This window comes from Rhinolophus sinicus, chromosome 17, assembly GCF_057876585.1.
Source record: "Rhinolophus sinicus isolate RSI-liver-muscle chromosome 17, RSI-T2T, whole genome shotgun sequence".
In the NCBI taxonomy this organism is placed as follows: Eukaryota; Metazoa; Chordata; class Mammalia; order Chiroptera; family Rhinolophidae; genus Rhinolophus; species Rhinolophus sinicus.
The window spans coordinates 120294723-120313262 of NC_142517.1; the positions used below are offsets into that span (position 1 = coordinate 120294723).

The window sequence follows — 18540 nt, forward strand, 5'->3', positions numbered from 1 at the left end:
CTCCTCAACCGAGTCATAAGCTTCCTGAGGACAGACCCCGTCCTCTCCACTCCCCTTAGAGCCTGGGTCTGGGCAGGTGTTCACTGCTCAGCCAGCACTGGCTGCCTTGCAAGAGAGGTGGATGGATGGGTAATAAGTTATTTATTTCTTTGGGGGCACTTGTATCCTCAGGCCAATTCTTTTCCAGTTGTAGCATGCCTGCTACATCTTTTCAGGTCACGATAACAACAAACCATCAAAGAAAAGTAAATGTATTTGACCTTTTTCCTACCAAAAAGAAAAGTCAGTTAATAAACTTCAAATGTCAAGTGATTTCTACTTCCCTTGCATAAGGAATTTGAGGCCAGACTCTGAAGCAGAAATGAGAAAACTCCAATGCGAGCCAAGGGGAACATTCCATGACCAAAAAGTTCCTGTCCGTCCTCCGATAGCTCTCCTCCTCCTGAACCCAAGTCAGACTCACACAAAGGCGTGAGAGCACTTGGTAAGCTGACTTTTCTAAGCAGATCTGTGGGCCTCTTAAAATAGAAGGTTCTCCGTGAGTAGCACAGAGCTTGGCCACTCATCAGGCGAGAGATGTGGCTGCCACTGCACAGCTGTCATGGACACTGTATCATAGCAGGAACTCTCCGAGGATCCCACGAAAAACCTGTGTCTACCTTCATGATCTGAAGACTAAAATAATCCTCTTTCCAGAACACTCCGGCCTCCTAGTCTGAAGTCATCTTCACTTTCAAACGCATTCACTCTCCCAGAGTCCTTTGCTCTGTGCCGGAATTCCTCCCCTTTGCTGGACCATGTGGGCGATGGGACACAGGATGTGGGCACTCTCTCCACCACCCCTGAGGCTTCTGCTAATGGAAAAGCCACTAGCGGGGAGGACTGGGAGGTGTGAAGATGGAGGCTTGCAGGAAAAGAAGAGAACTTCCCAGCACAACTTCATCTGAAAACACAAGAGAAGGGAGGGTCTTGGTGGCCACAGAGGAGGGTCCCTTTTTGTCCCTGGGGCCAGCACCTGACCACTGCTCTCTGTCAACATCTGAGAAACAGCACATCCCCGTCCCCTCCCCAGGAGCCAGCTGCTGCTACAGTCCTGCATCCTGTTAGCTGTGCCGAGCTGCCAGCTGGAGCAGAGAAGGTCGCCTACATGAAAGGCAGTCCCTCCCAGGGGCTCCCAGGGGCCGCTGCCTTTGAGGAGAGGACAGGCAGCTGGCCACCCTGTGGACGTGTAGCACCAGTGGTGATTAGGCTGCAGCCAAACTGCAGGTTGCACAGGAGAAAGTTGTTCCCAGCCCTGGCAGCAGGTGCTACTGTGCTAGGGAATTTCATGTAAAAATACAAGCTCTGCCCTTTTGTGGCTCTGAGATTTCAACAAGTTACTTGACCTCTTTGAGCATACATTTTATTCTCTGTAACTTAAAGAAAGGAGAATGCTTCCCTTATGCTGGCTTGCTGTGGGATTAAATGAGGGAGCTTAAGTGGCAGTCTCGCCCAGTACCTCCGCCTAGTAAATGCGCAGAGAACCAGCGCAGTGCTCCTCCTCCTTCCCCACCTCCAGGATACCTAGCGTCACTTCCATAGTCTAGGAACGTTCCTCCCACACCTGGAATTTCCTGAGACCTGCATGAGCGCACTGGTCTGCCTCCCCACTCCTCCCTGCACCCAAGGACGGGGGTGAGTGTAGGAGCAGGACAGCCCTTCCCTCTCTTCTCCCTCTCCGGACCCATGGCTCACAGGAAGCTTCTGTGGTCCCTGCACTTGGCCATCTGGCCTTGGCCCTGACTTTGTGGTGAGGCCTGCACTTGAGTGGTCACATTGGAGATTCAGAAGAACAGAGTTGTCGCACAACTCAGCCACTTTACTGCCAACACCCACATGAGGTTTCCAGAAATAAACCCAAGTCTAGGTGGTCAATTAATCTATGACAAAGGAGGCAAGACTATGCAATGGGATAAATTCAATCTCTTCAATAAATGGTGTTGGGAAAAGTGGACAGATACATGCAAAGAAATGAAACTGGACCACTTTCTTACACCATATACAAGAAGAAACTCAAAGTGGATTACAGACATAAGTATAAGACATGAAACCATAAAACTCCTAGAAGAAAACATAGGCAGTAAACTCTCAGACATTACCCTTAGTAATAGGTTTACTAATATATCTCCTTGGGCAAGGGAAACAAAAGAGAAAATAAACAGATGGCACTACATCAAACGAAAGTTTTTGCAAAGCAAAGAAAATCACCAACAAAATGAAAAGACAGCCTACCGATTGGGAGAAGATATTCACCAATGATACATCTGATAAGGGGTTAATATCCAAAATATATAAGGAACTCATACAACTTAACACTAATAAAAGAAACAATCCAATTAAAAAATGGGCAGAAGACCTGAATAGACATTTCTCCAAAGAGGAAATACAGATGGCCAATAGACATATGAAATGATGCTCAATGTCACTAATCATCAGAGAAATGCAAATAAAACCACAATGAGATATCACCTCACTCCTGTCAGAATGGCGATCATCGATAAATTAACAAACAACAAGTCTTGATTAGGGTGTGGAGAAAAGGGAACCCTTGTGCACTGTTGGGGTTGCAAATTTGTGCAACCACTATGGAAAACAGTTTGGAAGTTTCTCAAAAAATATAAAATAGAACTACCTTATGACCCAACAATCCCACTTCTGGGTATTTATCCAAAGAAATCAAAAAAACTAATTTAAAAAGACATATGAACCCCTGTGTTCATTGGCATATTATTTACAATAACCAAGATATGGAAGCAACCTAAGTGGTCATTGATAGACGAGTGGATGAAGAAGAGCTGATACATATGTGCAGTGGAATATTACTCAGCCATAAAAAAGAATGAAATCTTACCAGTTAGTAGAACATGGATGAACCTAGAGGGTATTATGCTAAGTGAAATAAGTCAGACAGAGAAAGAAAAACACTATATGATTTCACTTACATGCAGAATCTAAAAAGCAAAATAAATGAATAAACAAAACAGAAACAAACTCATAGATAGAGAGGACAAATTGGTTGTCACCAGATGGGAGGGGAGTTGGGGGGAAGGGTGAAAAGGTGAAAGGGATTATTAAGAAGTACTAGTTGCCAGTTTTAAAAAATAGTCACGGGGATGTAAAGTATAGTGAATATAGTCAGTAATATTGTAATAACTATACATGGTGTCAGGTGGGTACTAGACTTATCGAGGTGAGCACTTCATAAGGTAGGTATCTAATATATATCACTATGCAATATATCTGAAACTAATATAATATTATATGTCAACTGTAGTTGGAAATAAATTTTTAAAAATAAAAACAAGTAAAATGCAGATCTGATAATAAAAACAGAAATGCTTCTTCAGATAGAAAATTCCTAACAACATCCTGGGTATTTGAGCTTGTATAACCATCTGTGCCAATTTAAGTGCTATTCTTTCTTCCTGAGCTGTGAGGCGCTAAGTGATTGAGTCAAGTCCAGAAGAGCAGACTCTGAGTCCATGAATTCTTGTATGTATGCATTCATTCCAATCAGGCATTCAGCAAATATTTATTGCCTACTATGTGTTGGATGCTAAATGACGGGCTGCATTTGTCCGCCCTGGGTCGCAGAGGCCCACATCCACTTGAACGTTCCTGCCCCTCCTGCCTCAAGTCTCAGTGCAGTGAAGGCTTCAACCGCCCCGCACCTGCCTGTCCCGCCGGCTCCCCGCCCAACTCCCAGTGTGCGCCTCCTCTCTTTGCTGACTTGAGGCCTTGTTCTGCCCTCTCCCCACCTCCAGGCTGCGTGGTCGCCCCACAGCCCCTGGCCTGGCTGTCCTGAGGTCCTCCAACCTGGAGCCTCTGCTTCACTCCACTTCTGGGTTTCCCCAAAAATGAGACCTAATCGGAAAATAAGCCCTAGCATGATTTTTCAGGATGACTTCCCCTGAACATAAGCCCTAATGCATCTTTTGGAGCAAAAATTAATATAAGACCCGGTCTTATTTTCGGGGAAACACGGTACTGTCCCTTGTGGCATCAACTGTCTCTTTCTTATCAGAAAGTGGCAACTGGCAGCTGTGCTGGGGAGAATGACCTCATTGCACTATGATTAAAGTGATTTTCTGAGCAGAAATGACTGTTATGAAATAGCCCTCTCTGTTTTAATTGTGTAGTCATTGTAATGGGAACATGGGATTTCCATGTTAACATTGATATTTCCATGGTCTAATAAATCCTTGCTCTCTCTCGTGTCCCAGAGGAGAGAGGAAGTAACATGCAGCTTGAGATCCTAGCCCTCTGGCCAGACCACTGAGCTTCAGAAAAACACACTCAGTAACTTGGAGAGTGCCACGGGCGGCCCTTCCCACAGGGAAGAGGACGCACAGACCTATAGGAACCTCCAGATGGGAGCCCTCCGGGAGGGGTTTCAAGAGACAGAAAAGAGGTGAGAGCACAGGCTCAGCCCTGGCTGCCATTGGACCGTGTGACTATGGGCATGTCACTCTCTGAGCCTCAGTGTCCACACACGTCATGGGATTGCTGTGAAGACCACGTTATATAACAGATGGACGGCAACTAAAGGGAACACCTGGCCTGCACAGACACTCCACATTCGTGGACACTCCACACATGGTCTGGTTGTACCATTATCATGAGAAAAGCTGAGGTCAGAAAGGCAGGTGGTGCCAGCACTAAACGCAACAGTGCGGCCCACCTTCTTGCTTCTACAGGCGTCTGTAAAGCACCTGCCAGGTGCAGGCGCCACTTTCCACAGGGATACAGCAGGGAGTCCATCCCTCACACGCGTGCAGCCCCAAAGATGCCAGAACTGTGTCTGGCCCCCTGGTGGGTCACCTGTGCTCTCCACCTCTGTCCACAGCCAGGCAGAGCCTGGGCCCGGCTCATTGACCTGTGGCCAGAGGCCTGTCCACACAACACGCAGTTCCCTGTCCACTCTGGACCCCCCCATTCACTGAGCTGCTCACATGTGTGCAAAAGGTACAGACTCAGCTGAGATACTACTGGTCGGGCAACTTCCTCTCTCAACTTAGGCTCCTCTGTTCTGTTCATAGACACTGACCCCACGATGGACCAAAAGACACTGGATATCGCCGTCATTGCAGGTGAGCTGTCCTGGGGCCCTTCAAGCAGCCAGGAGGGTGAGAGGAAACACCAAGCAGAGAACCCTCCTTGGGAGCAGGGGCATGGCCAGGGCTTTCCCTCTCTCAAAAGTGGTTTCAAATGGAGATTGGAAGAGTCTGGCCCTGTAAAAAAATGTCCAGCACAGTGTCGTAGTTAGTGAGGGTGAGGTGAGAGCAGTGCCACTGAGGGCACCCATGTCAGGGCCCTCACAAGGCCATAGATCCACAGAAATCAGGAGCTGGAGTTAGAACCACTCTCATGGTGGAGGCGGCGCGGCCGGACGGACCAGGGCTCCCTGGACTCTCCTCTGTCTCCCCATCCCACCTCATTCCATCTCCTGGGCCCATGTCCCCATCCCCCATCCTAAAGCCTTGCTTTGAACCCTGCACTGGCCCCACTGGTCACCATTGGCACCAAACTGCTTTAGGAAGGACTAGATTTAGGAGGTGTAATCTACTGTTTCCTTCTGAGATGCCCACATCTCCTCAGCTCATTAACAGCTCAGGGATTTTACAATTAGATATCAATAAGTAGAGGCAGGCCCTCCAAGACTGCTGCTCAGTTCTGATGTTCTCCAGCTCATCGGACCACTGACCACTCCATTTTCTTACACAACATTATTAACATCATACAGACAGAAGTGCTGTCCTGAAGGCAGCAGGAAGTTTAGGAAATTGTTCCTTGAAGGTGGGACTTAGTAGGAAGAGTTTTAACCTCCCCATATTCTCCAACAGCCTCAAAACCCCCAAATAAACCTACATTCTGAGTCAAGGAAGAGGGCTTGCTCTGTAGCTTTAAAGCAAATGCCTAAACTTGTAACCCCCACTCCTGGGGGCCGCTTAGACCTGCTTAGACTCTCCAGTCATCGCCCTCACCCATCGCCCCAAGGCCATGACTGACTTGGTCCTATGGCACAAGCCCCCAAACCTCATCCTCCACCCCCACCCCGACTCCCCCTGACTTCAAACAGAAAGGAAGAGCTAAATGCTCCCACACCCCACGCCCTCACACTCGTCCTCTAGGATCCCCTCCCTCTGTAGTGTTTTTCTTGGCCAACCCCTGCTCCCCTGCAGACTCTTTGAAGACCCTACCTCCCAGGAGCACAGAGGAGCTGGGGCGGGGCAACAAGCAGTAAAACTGCCCTTCACCCCAACTGTCCCAGTGGCCCCAGCTCGGGACGCTGCCCATCACCTAGTCATTCCCCCCAGTAGTGCGCATCAGGCACCTTCCTGGTTTTAGGACAGTAAGTCCCATGCCCCAGGAAACCCATCTGTTGGGATTTTCCTGGTTTTAAAACTGAAAGTCCTGAGTCCCTTGAGCCCCTCAGTTTTAGGCGAACCCACACAATTGCATTATACAAATTATGCACATAGGTCTGATTTCCTCAGTGCATTGTGCCTTGTCCCCAGCAGGGACCAAGGCAGAGATGCTATTCCAGCCTCAGTCTGCAAAGTGCTGAATGGGGGGGAGGACAGAGAGAAGAGAGAGAGAAGGGGTAACTCAGATGGGCACAGATGAGGGGTGAGCAAACACAGGGCAGGGAGAAGAGTGGCAGGAATGAGCCAGCCGTCTGGGGTTGGTGTTTGCTGCAGGAACGTGTCTGTCCCGCTCCAACCCATGTGTGTCCTGAAGCCCTCCTGCAGTTCCAGAAAGAGCTGTGCCTCTCTTCCCACCTGCAGGCGTGATCGCCGCTGTGGCCTTCGTCCTGGTCGGCCTCCTCGTCCTCATGCTACACTACATGTTCCGGCACAAGGGCACTTACCACACCAATGAGGCCAAGGGCACGGAGTTTGCTGAGAGCGCAGATGTGGCCCTGCAGGGCGACCCATCCCTCCAGGATGCCGGTGACAGCAGCAGAAAGGAGTACTTTATCTGAGGGGCACCGGGCCTCACCTCCCTCAGCGCCTCTGACTCCACAACTTCACTCTGCCACCTGCACCACCACGCAGACTGCAGGAGCACCCACCTCGGCCCAAGATACGTACCCGGCCTGGGGACACTAGATGCCAGGCCAGAGAGCTGGGAGGAAAGGAGGAGGAATCGAGCCAGAAGAGGCCTCTCCCAGGGACCCCGGGATGCTGTGACCGCCCAGGAAGTCGGTTTTTGCTCTGCCAAAGGGAAAAAGTCTGGGTCTTCCTGGGCGGTGCAGGTTGTCATCAGTATGGTATGACAGCCTATGCTGGGTGTGAGTGGGGTGGGTGAGCCTGGGGTGGGGCGGGCAAGGAAGGGAGTTATCAGTACCTAACTGGGGACAATGGCATCAAATATCAATCCTTAACATTTGGGGGAACAGCAGGTGACGGAGCTAAAGGTACTTTTGTCTCCCATTGATCCAGCTCTGAGTGATTAGAAATAAATTTGTAATGTAACTGAGTACTTAGCATTACTATAATTGTCGGAGAATAAACGCCGCCCAGGCCTGGCTTTTCACCTGTGTGACTGTGTGTCTCTGATAGTTTACATGCATTGGGGGACCAGACAGTCTCCTCCTGGCTCCATTGCCAGTCCCCAGCCCAGACAGCACAAGGTCTCCTGGGCCCACTGAGGAAGGGAGGGACCCATGAGGAGCATTCCGTTTCCCCACACAGGCACCAGCTTCATGAAACAAATGTAAGGGTAGAATATCACTCTAGAAATAGGTTGCACCAGCCCCCAGGTCTCTGGCTGAAGCCCTGATTCTCTAATGCACGGTATTGGAAAACATGGACCTGTTAAACAAATATGAGTGAACCCTATCCTTCCTGTAAGAACAATGGTTGGAGCACAGACTGTAGAGCCCCACTTACTGGGTTTGGGCCCTGGGTTTGTCAACTTGCTTGACCTCTCTCACCTCAAGGCTCTCGCTCCTCTAGTGGACATGCCTCCATGATAGCAACTCTCAGGGTTGATGGCAGGGACAAGTGTGCCCTGTGCTCAGGGATGTCTTCTGACGTGGATAAGTGGTACATGATATATAGTGTGTATGTGCTGGTTAGCAAAAGTTCCTTATGGCATTACTTCTAAATGCTTCCTCAGCAGTAACCGTAATTTAAAACGAATAGCAGAGAAGGAAGATAAACTTATTAACCATCCTCTTTCATGAGAATCTCTCTCAGACCCCCAGCAGCTCAGCAATCACCCAGAGACCAGCAGCTCCAGGATTAAAGACCACAGCCTGGCTACCAGGAACTCCCTAGGGCTCAGATTTCTGGAAGCTGCACCATCTACATCTGGGAGTCAGCAAAAAGGTCCTCGGTCACTTTCCCTAGATAGATAATAGGATCCAAACTCAGTCGGGAATAGCCACCAACCAAAGGAGCTGGAAGTCATAGGGCTGTCATGGGAGAGAGAGACACAGAGAAGAAAAGAAGCAGGTGATGGAAGGAACCTAGCCAAAAGATGAGACCATTCCCTGGGTGACCCAAGCTCGCTGGCTCTCCACTGTCTCATCTATAAAATGAAGGGTTTGGCTCTATCCACATGTCCCAAACTCTGATCTATAGAATGTACTTGGCAAAATGGTGATAAACAGTCCAAACACAAAGGTGCTCCATATACAAACAGGTTTGGAAAGTGACATGTTAAGCCAAGTTAAAACCGTGCAAGGCTTCCCAGCCTCTTTAGTGTTCCATGTGTGCTGTGACTCAGGGTGGCGGTGGGTAGGGAGATGAATGCAGAGTGTGTGTGTCCAGAGATCCCATTTCTTCCCAGAATACCTACCACCAACTTGTGGACCAAGAGCTCCTCAGGACACACTTGGGAAGTACTAAATGACTTCTAACATCACTTCCCTTTGTGACATCCCTTCAGGTTTTTGAGAATATGCGGGTATGTAGCCTCGTCTTCAAGGATTATAAGCACAGATCACTGTCCAGAGCAGGTACCCAGAACCCACACATAGACATGCCTTGTTTTAAAAAAGGCTCCAGGGAAAGGATGAGCCTAGAGCCCCTGGGCCTCCCTGAGGGCTAGTGTCCTTGTGGGGAAGAGGAATGTTGGTCACCCCTCCCTCCCTCCCTCCCTCCCTCCCTTCCTCCCTCCTTCCCTCCCTCCATTCCTCTCTCCCTCCCTCTTTCCTCTGGTCCAGCAGCCCTCTGGACTTACTGCTCTCTGAGAACTGGCTCATGAAAGCCTGGCTCCCTGGCCCCTCACCTCATCTCCCTCACCTCCCCTGGTCCTCACCGTCCTTGCTTACCCAGTGTCCTGGAAAACTGTATGGAAGCACAGCCTGCTCCTGGCCCACTGGGTCCCCAGTCCCATTCAGAGGCAGATGCAGTGTGACTTGAAAGCTTCGGGTTGTCCAAGGTGACCAGTCCAGATACCACCCAGGATGGAGTTGGCATAGGCTAAATGCAGAGGCAAGGCTACCACACCAAGGAGTGAAGCAACTTAGCTGACGTGCCCATCCGTGCACAAGGGTGCATACACTCGTGCATGCAATACACACTGGTGTGCAAATAAATGGTGCACCTGCCCCTCAGGTCAGGGAGCATTCTCCTCATCTTTGATTCCTCCCCAACAACGCCCTGAAGTCTATGCAGCATGCCTCGCACATACGCATAACAATGCACACACCAAACCTCCAAGAACTCTGAAGGAGAAAAGAGGAAAGAGGAGAGGAAAGGAAGAGGGGGCCATAAAAGGGAAGGGGTGGGGAGAAGGGGGGCTAGAAGAAGAAGGAAGCGGAACTAGCACACTATGTGTGAAATCCCAGCCCTTTACACATGGTTCCTCCTTTTAGTCTCTCCGTGACACTCGCAGGTGGATGGTCTCATCCTCCCTTCAGACCTGTGCGAACAGATGGTCAGAAAGACTGACGGGTTTGTTGCAGGTCTAAGGGCCCAGAGACCAGCAGGCTAGAAAGAGGAGGCTCCTTCCTGCCACAGGCTGAGGTGAATCAGCGGGAGGGTATCAGGTGCACCAGGACTCAGGGCTGCTAGAATGACACAGTGCTGGGGTCTGAGCACCCAGGCCAGGTCTCTGCCAGCAGGATGGCCTGGCCAATGGTGACCTGGGCTCCTGTGTCAACATCCCCATTCCAGGTGAGAGCTGGCCTGGGACAGAGGCAGCTCAGAGTGGTGGTTCGTACCCAAGTGGAGTCCTAGACTATTGGTCCTTGGCAGGATGGTTAGCAGAATAAAGGTGACAAGAGCTTTCAGATCGATCATACCTCATTCACACCTCAAGCACTCAGGAACCAGCCACACAGTCACTCCTATCAAAGAGGAAAATTATTGGCTAGACGACATCATGTCAGAACATCATGGCAGATGACATCATGTCAGAACTGACCCTTCTTGACTGGTTTGTGTTTTTAAAAAGGGTTCAACCCCAAAACAAGAACATTTAATGATGAATTTTCAGATCCAGAGACAGATAGACCATGTACCTGTGTGTGTCTGATTATACAGCTGCAACCCACACACACATGTGTTAGGTACCCATCTAAGTGTGGGGATGACCTTGCTGAACCCTGCCTCAAGGGGTTCATGCTGGGTGGAGAAGGTAAACGTGAAAAACAGGGACCTAAAGTACTCTAGATGCTGTGGAGGAAGTAGCACAGATCAGTGTGGAACACCAAGGTCGGAGAGACAGTTCCCCCTGGGGGATGAGGTGGACCTAGGGGAGGCTTCAGAGGGCAAGGGAGGCCTGCCCATTGCACAGTAGACAAAGGCTGGGTTACGGAGTGTCTTGGGCCCCAGACTAAGAAATGGGCCTTTTCCTATGGACCATAGGGAGTCACTGGAGGAATAGGTCAGTCTCTCCCATCAGGCTATGCGATGATCAGGTTAAACAGGACACACGTGGGCACGCACTGTGGAAATGTGCAAGGGAGCTTCTAAAGGCTTGTCACTGTGGGGCCCTGCCAAAGGGAGGAGACATCCCTTGTCCTGGGGCACTTCCCTTATTCCAGCTTCCCCATCTTTTATTCTGGATTTCACATGACCCAACCCATCCTGCTTGCTGGGAAAGTGATCTCATCCTTTTACCACAGGACAGGGAGGGCAGTAGGTTGGGCTTCAAGCTAACTGTCATGTGACTATGAGAGAAGAAACGTTTCCTTAAACTTAATGGAATGAACACCTGATGTTTGTATCCTGTTTGTGTTCCTTTGGAGAAGACGCTGCTCAGTTGTTTTCCATTTTTTACCTTGAGCTATCTTATCATCATAGCAATGGGGTGACTTAGGGGACAACAGGATTTTAGCTGTCCCAGTGCCACAAATAGAACTACAGGCACTTTCACGTTTACAATTTAACATGTCCACATGTCATGCAAAGAGAATTGTTCTGGAATCAGACAGAGCTGAACAAAAATCTCCCCTCTGGCACTAACTAGTTCTGTGACCTAGAAGAGTTACTTAACTTCTCTGCTTCCGTGCTAGTCAACAAAATGAAGATAAAATATTTGAATTTTAAGATGTTTTGAATATAAAATTGAATAAGGATATAAGCTTATGAGGAACTGTGAAGGCACAGATATAAGCTTATGAGGAACTGCTTGCAAGTTAACAAGTCAGCTTGTGACACCTCTGTGGATGCCAACAGAAGACGGACTCCTTCCTCAGAGACGGGGCTTTATGGCCACAATACAGCAAGAGTACGGACATCAGCATATCTGCTTCTGGTCTCTTTGTCTCCAAATCCCAGTGAGCAATGTAAATGGTCCCAGGTGGATGTTTGCCCACACAGTGGGATGAGTTCCAGAAGAGGAGCCTCAGCTAAGAGAACCAGGGTCTCTTTTGTTGGGCTACTGCTAAGGTGCTTGCCCTCTACTCTGGAGGAAAAATCTCCATCTTCCAGGGCTGCTTGCTATACAAACATCCAAGAAGAGATTGGCCAGAACAAAGGGCAGATCGTGTCTCACTCACAAGATACAAGAAATGTAAGAGACCCATGGAGAATTGTCTCCCAACGAGGTTGGCACTGCCTAACACAGTGCCTGGTAGCGTGAGTGCTGAATAAACACTTGGTGAATACGTGTACACATAAATGAAACCCTAGCCATGCGCTAAACACCCAGGCTCAGAGCCTTTTAAAGTACCCCACTTCTCACCAGCAAATCAGAAAGCACCTTCTGCTTCTTGAAACACAGGGGAGTTTAAAGGAGAAAATTTCCCCATCCCTTTGCTAGTGCATGAGGTTTGATTGCTTTCATTGGTTTGCTACCATAGGAACAATAGGGACGCATCTTGTGGGGAGTCTTAGTTCACAGGTGAGGTCACAGTCCAGAGCCCTGGCAATGACCTTGGACAGGATTTGCCAACCTCTATTTCTGAGGCCATCCTCCGATCAAGAGGTCTCTGCCAAGGATGCATAAGATAGGCAGACCTCCCAGACTTCTAGCCAAATACTCTGGCCACCTTTTACTTTTCAAATAGCTGAAATTATTATTCTTTTTTCTCCAAGTCAAAAAGTACCTGGAGATCCCCTCCTTTGATACCCCAGAAACCCAGGGCTGATCCCTTATGTCCAAAAGTCAAAACCTGGCCACCATCCTAACCTGGCCCTGGAGGAGCATGTACAAGCTTGTCCTGAGACCCTGGGCCTTCCCCAAGCCTCCTCATGCAGATTGACTCAGAGCTTTGCTGCTGCTCTGCATCCTGGGGGCAGATCCCAGAGGGGGTCTTCAGTTGTGAGGGGACATTCCGTCATTCAGGGCATCACTCAGCCTGTGTCCCATGTCCACATGGGCCTGAGATTGCAATGTGACAGATTTAGGGCTCACCACTAGCCCTTTGACAGGACACATGCTTTCCCCTGTCATGGTTGGGTCCTCTCCAAACCTGTGCTCTGGCCCTGCCAACCAAAGCATGTGCACTGTACAAATTGAAGACAGAGTGGGAGGAGGGGCTGTCCGGCTGGTAATAAATATGTTTGTTTTTCTATTTAGCCTTGAATCTGCTGCGTATAGCTCATTTGGCTGGAAGAGGAAGAGGAGAAAGTGGAGAGAAATAAAACCACACCTAATCCACCAATAAGAGATCTTCTTCTTTTCCAGCAAAGAGAAAGAGAACCCTCACCTTAATCAATTAGAATGTTTTATCACACACACACACACACACACACACACACACACACACACACAAACACACACACTCAATGAGGAGTTTCAATAGTTTATACCAGCCTCCATTGCCTTTTCACCAATGATCTGATAAAGACACTTAAACAGAGTTTGCCAGAGAAAGAGCAACCTTGGTTTATAAAGAGGGTTTTGGCTCCCATTGTGCTCTGGGTGGTGAGCTCTTGAGTATCCACTTCTTAATTTACTATCCTCATCACAAATCAAGGAGCTTCCTTAGGTTTTGCCTATGCCCTTGCTCACAATAGAGCCCTAAGGATCTGTTGATTTCTTGGAGGGCACTTTCACTCAGCAGGCTCTGTTCTGTGCCATCAGTTGCTCCACCTTTGTAAGGATAGTTCCCTGAGGCTGCAGCTCCCTCCCTCTGCAAACCAAGGGATCACTCTTCCACAGCCCATTGGCACCATCCACCATCTCTGCTTCTGTCAGAACAGAAGAACGTTTTAAATCCAAAATGGTCGCAAGAGTCACTTCCTGGTTGTAACAGGAAACATAAATCTCTTTATGCTTCTTCTTGACCACCGGTGGACATCTCCTGTGGCCACACACAGTGGGGAACTAATTACTCTAGAGTTATTTCACACTTAAGATATATCAACCTACACTAGAACTTCCATAGCCCATTGGAATGAAAACATTTATATCCACTCTCTTTGTTCTTCCTCTGTTGAAAATACATAGAGGTCATGCTCCTCTTTTGATAGATGAGAAAGGTAAGAAATTAACAACTTATGTAGGTTGCCCAACATCAGCGTCTCACTGGCTCCATCTTTAAAATGGGAATAACAACACCCACCGGAGGGGGTTGATGTGGGTTAATCATGAAGGTAGAGCAGCTACCATGGTGGCCAGCTGGCCCTGAGTGCTCCGAGTTTTATTATTGCTGTTACTGGTATGGTTGTCTCATAGCCTGTGGGGCAAAGACAGAGAAAGAGGTAGAAACCCTGACCCAGCATTGTTTCCTCTGGGCCACACCGACACTCACTCTTTCCATCAGTGGCTCTACACATGGGGATTGCTGCCCATTAGGGGTGTTTTAGAACTTTGGGGTGCTTGAGGTTATCGATATGATGGGTCCCCCTTCTGCACTACGTGGACAGGTCTCAACCCACTTTTGAATGTGCTACTGGACACTCATATAGGAGACAGACCTGTTTATTATTTGAGCTTTACATCATTGTACATATAGACACAAAGCATATTTACCCAGTTTCACATACACTGGATTTTCAAATACAAGAATCATGTGACTCAAGGGAAGAATTGCTCTTCTTTTGGGAAAATCCTGTCACATTAGCAATGCCTTTCACGGTATTTGACTCATCTCTAACACAAAACACCTGTATAAATCTGCATTTGTGGCTGTCACAGAGACCCCATGAATAAGTACATTCCATGTATAAGTATTCTTCTGTAGCCCTTACTTCAAAATGTCAAACATTAAGAAAAAACTTCAACAAAATCATTGTCTCCTTTCTCTTCATCCACATTTATCCATTTTAAGTAGGTGCAAACATCTGATAACTTCATTATATTTTCTAAGAGTCAAGCCTGACATTTGCAAATTATAAGACACAGCATTTTATTATAGATTGCTTTCCTTTTATTTCTCCTTTTTACTATGTTATTATGGTCAGGGCTTTATTGACTTTTTTAAAAATCATGTGTACAGGTAAGTCTTCCTATCTTTGAATTTCATTTCATATAGTTAAGGGAGTGTAACAAAATATTTTCTACAAAGGGGGTATTGGGTCTGACAGTGTTGAGAAGCACTGCTCTGTATCCAAATATTCTGCTCTAAGAAAGCCCCTTTAATAAAGGAAGGTTGGGATTAGATTGTAATGGGGGATAAACTAACTTGGGGCTGAGGAAATAAATGAACTAGACACTGACTAAATATTTATCTGGTTTAGAACAGCTAAGACAGCATAAACCTGGGGTTTTAGCACAGGTAACCGATGAGACCACATTTCCATCAGCCAGATGTCAGGGTGTAAGCTCTCAAGCCAAAGAGAGATAGTTGAGCAAGATTTTTGGTTTCTCATTATGGCTGTATATCAAGCCATCTTCACAAAAGGTAAACTATTATTTTTACAAGGAAACAAGAATATTTGTCCAAATTAACATTATGTGTAGAGCAGTGTCTTAATGAACACAGTTCTTCCCTCTTAGCCATATAATTGATGCTCAAGAAATGAAATAATGACAGTAAACTCCTGTCCCAGGGGGACCGCAGCCATCTAAGCTGTGCAGGGTCTGGAACACCTGCCTGGCCTCTGGGTCTGAGCCCACCCTCTCTTACTTGTAACTCCACCCCAAACAGGACACAGATCCTTACACTGAAGAGAGGTGAGAGTTGTTTACCAGGGAGGAGGCACCCAAGAGAAGAGCTTTCCCATGCCAGGGCCCTTCTATCATCACTGACTGCTGGAAGCCGACCCTGACACCCTGGAAAGCCATCCTATCTGCAGGGGCAGGCTAGCCATTCATCTCTCAAATTCCCCTCTTCTGGGTCCCTTTGCTCAAATATTTCTCAGTTAACTATGCAGTAGGTATGTCTGGGCATCTATTCTTTTGCCATCTAGACAGGTGGTGAGCAAAGCAGACTTGGCACCTGCTCTCATGGAGCTCACAACCTGAGAGAGAGCAGACATGGAAGGGAGAAATTATCATATAAACAGTGTGTAATTAAAACAGGACATGACTACTGAGGACAGAATGGGGGGGCGGGGAGACATCAAGAAAGATTTCCATGGAAAGTGATGCCTGAGCTAAGAGTGGACAATTGGGTAGAAGTTAACTGAGAGAAATGGAAGGGGAGCCAGTGGTGGACAGTTATCCGGAGAGAGGACCAGCATGAGCAAAGTCCCTGTGGTGGGACAGCACCAGAACCAGCTGTCACATCGGCCAGCATGGAAGAATGGGAACAGAGGAGGAGGGGCAAGGTGGGTCTCAGGGCTGGAGACTTCATTTTAAGAGTGACAAAAAGCCATGCAAAGAGGAAGGCGAAGGGGAAGAGGGGGAAGGGACATTAACATTAACATTTCCCATTTTGAAGCAATCATACTGACTGCAGAAGGGAGAAAGATGGATAAAGAAAGGGCCAAAAGATGGATAAAGAAAAGGCCAAATAGAAAGCTGGAAGATCAGTCAGGAATCCATAGCCATAGTGAGCTAGCACTCAGAGCATGTGAAGTTGGAGACGTAAAGGAGCAGACAGACACAAGAGGTATTCAGAAGGGAAACCAGCCGGACTTCAGTCTGATAATAAAGGACTGAGTGTCTGATGAACTATCTCTCCAACCCAGCCCATGGGCTCCTCAAGTCCAAACTCCAGTTGATGCTGGTCCTTGTACATCCCTCACACCTGACCCGCCAGCCTCAGGATGGGTAATTCTGGTGGGGAGGGAGATGGCGACTCCTGGTGCAGTTCTAAGTGTGGGAGACGTCTTCCTCACCAGGAGCTGAACCCACCCTCTCACCTCTCGGTCATCCTGCTGTGCTCACATGTGGAGCATGACGGATGTACCCTTCTCCCCACCACACTCGCACCTCCCAACCCTAAGAGGTGGCCCAGAAAGAACTTGCTTGTCACACGTTTTCTTTCTCATCTACCTGTGAGTTGCCTGCTTTCTCTTTGAAACCCTAGAACCCTGCCCCCTTTCTTCTTTTTCCAGAATGGCATATAAGCCTCAACACCCCAATGTGTTCTGAGGTCTCATATTATTTTTTTGTTTTGATTACATACAACATTATATTAGTTTAAGTGTACAAAACAACATAGTGATTAGACATTTACACACCTCACAAAGTGATAACCCCAATAAATCTATTATCCATCCAACACTGTACATAGTTATTATAATATTATTGACTATATTTGCTATGCTGTAGTTTACATCCCCCGTGACTGTTTTTTTAAATTATAGTAGACATTCAAAATTATTTTGTATTAATTTCAGATGCACAGCATAGTGGTTAGACATTTATACAATTTATGAAGTGATCCAAAAAAAAATCCAGTACCCACCAGACACTATACACAGATTTACAACATTATTGACTGTATTCCCCACACTGGAATTTACATCCCTGTTACTATTTTGTGACTCCCAATTTGTACTTCTTAATCCCTTCACCTTTTTCACCCAGCCCCCATCCTCTCTCCCATCTGTTAAACATCAGTTTGTTTTATGTATCTACAAGTCTGTTTCTGCTTTTTTGTTTATGCTGTTCTTTAGATTCCACATATAAGTGAGATCGTATGGTATTTGTTTTTCTTTGTCTGACTTAGTTCATTTAGCATAATATCCTTAGGTCCATCCATGTTGTTGCAAATGGTAAGATTTCATTCTTTCTTATGGCCGAGTAATATTCCATTATATCTATGTACAACTGCTTTAGCCAATCATCTATTGATATACACTTAGGTTGTTTCCATGTCTTGACTATTGTAAGTAATGCTGTAGTGAACATAGGGGTGCAAATATCTATTTGAATTAGTGTATTGGATTTTTTTCAGATAAATACCCAAAAGTGGAATTGCTGGGTCTTTATAGTAGTTCTATTTTTAATTTTTTGAGGAACCTCCAAACTGTTTTCCATACTGGCTGTATCAATTTCCATTCTTCCAATAGTGCACGAGGGTCCCTTTTCTCCACAGCCTCGCCAACAATTTTTGTTTTTTTATTTATTGATGATGGTCATTCTCACAGGTGTGAGGTGATATCTCATTATGATCTTAATTTGCATTTTTCTGCTAATTAGAGATGTTGAGCATCTTTTCACATGTATATTGGCCGTCTGTATGTCCTCTTTGAAGTAATGTCTATTCAAGTCTTCTATCCATTTTTTAATTGAATTGTTTCTTTTATTAGTGTTAAGTTGTATGAGTTCCTTATATTTTTTGGATATTAACCCCTTATCAGATGTATCATTGGTGAATATCTTCTCCTATTCAGTAAGCTGACTTCATTTTGTCGATGGTTTCCTTTGTTGTGAAAAACTTTTTAGTTTGATATAGTCCCATTCGTTGATTTTTTTTTGTTTGCTTCCCTTGCCCAAGGAGATACATCAGAAAAAGTATTAACTACTAAGGGTAATGTTGGAGTCTTTACTGCCTTTACCCGTTGGTATTTTTCTTGATGCAATTGTAAATAGGATTGTTTTCTTAACTTCTCTTTTCTGATAGTTACTTATTGGTGTATAAAAATCCAACCAATTTCTGAATATTAACTTTGTATTTTGCTATTTTACTGAGTTCATTTATCAGTTCTAATAGTTTTTTGTTTTTTTTGGTGGAATCTTGATGATTCTCTACATATAGTA

General features: G+C 46.8%; 1 protein-coding gene and 1 long non-coding RNA gene across 3 annotated transcripts in view; one reads left to right on the forward strand and one right to left on the reverse strand.

The window, feature by feature from the left end:
- Window positions 1–7578, forward strand: part of GYPC (glycophorin C (Gerbich blood group)) — a 44670-nt gene extending 37092 nt beyond the window's left edge. The window contains exons 2-4 of one of the 2 annotated variants that reach the window (XM_074334953.2): window positions 4263–4450; window positions 5079–5129; window positions 6828–7578. In XM_074334953.2, coding sequence (XP_074191054.1) covers window positions 5093–5129; window positions 6828–7024 — 234 coding nt within the window. In that variant the 5' untranslated portion in view covers window positions 4263–4450; window positions 5079–5092 and the 3' untranslated portion in view covers window positions 7025–7578. The remainder of the gene's footprint in view (window positions 1–4262; window positions 4451–5078; window positions 5130–6827) is intronic. The other variant, XM_019749094.3, reaches the window with a different exon arrangement.
- Window positions 1–18540, reverse strand: part of LOC141572118 (uncharacterized) — a 116123-nt gene that overhangs the window by 86215 nt on the left and 11368 nt on the right. The gene's annotated exons all lie outside the window — the stretch shown is intronic.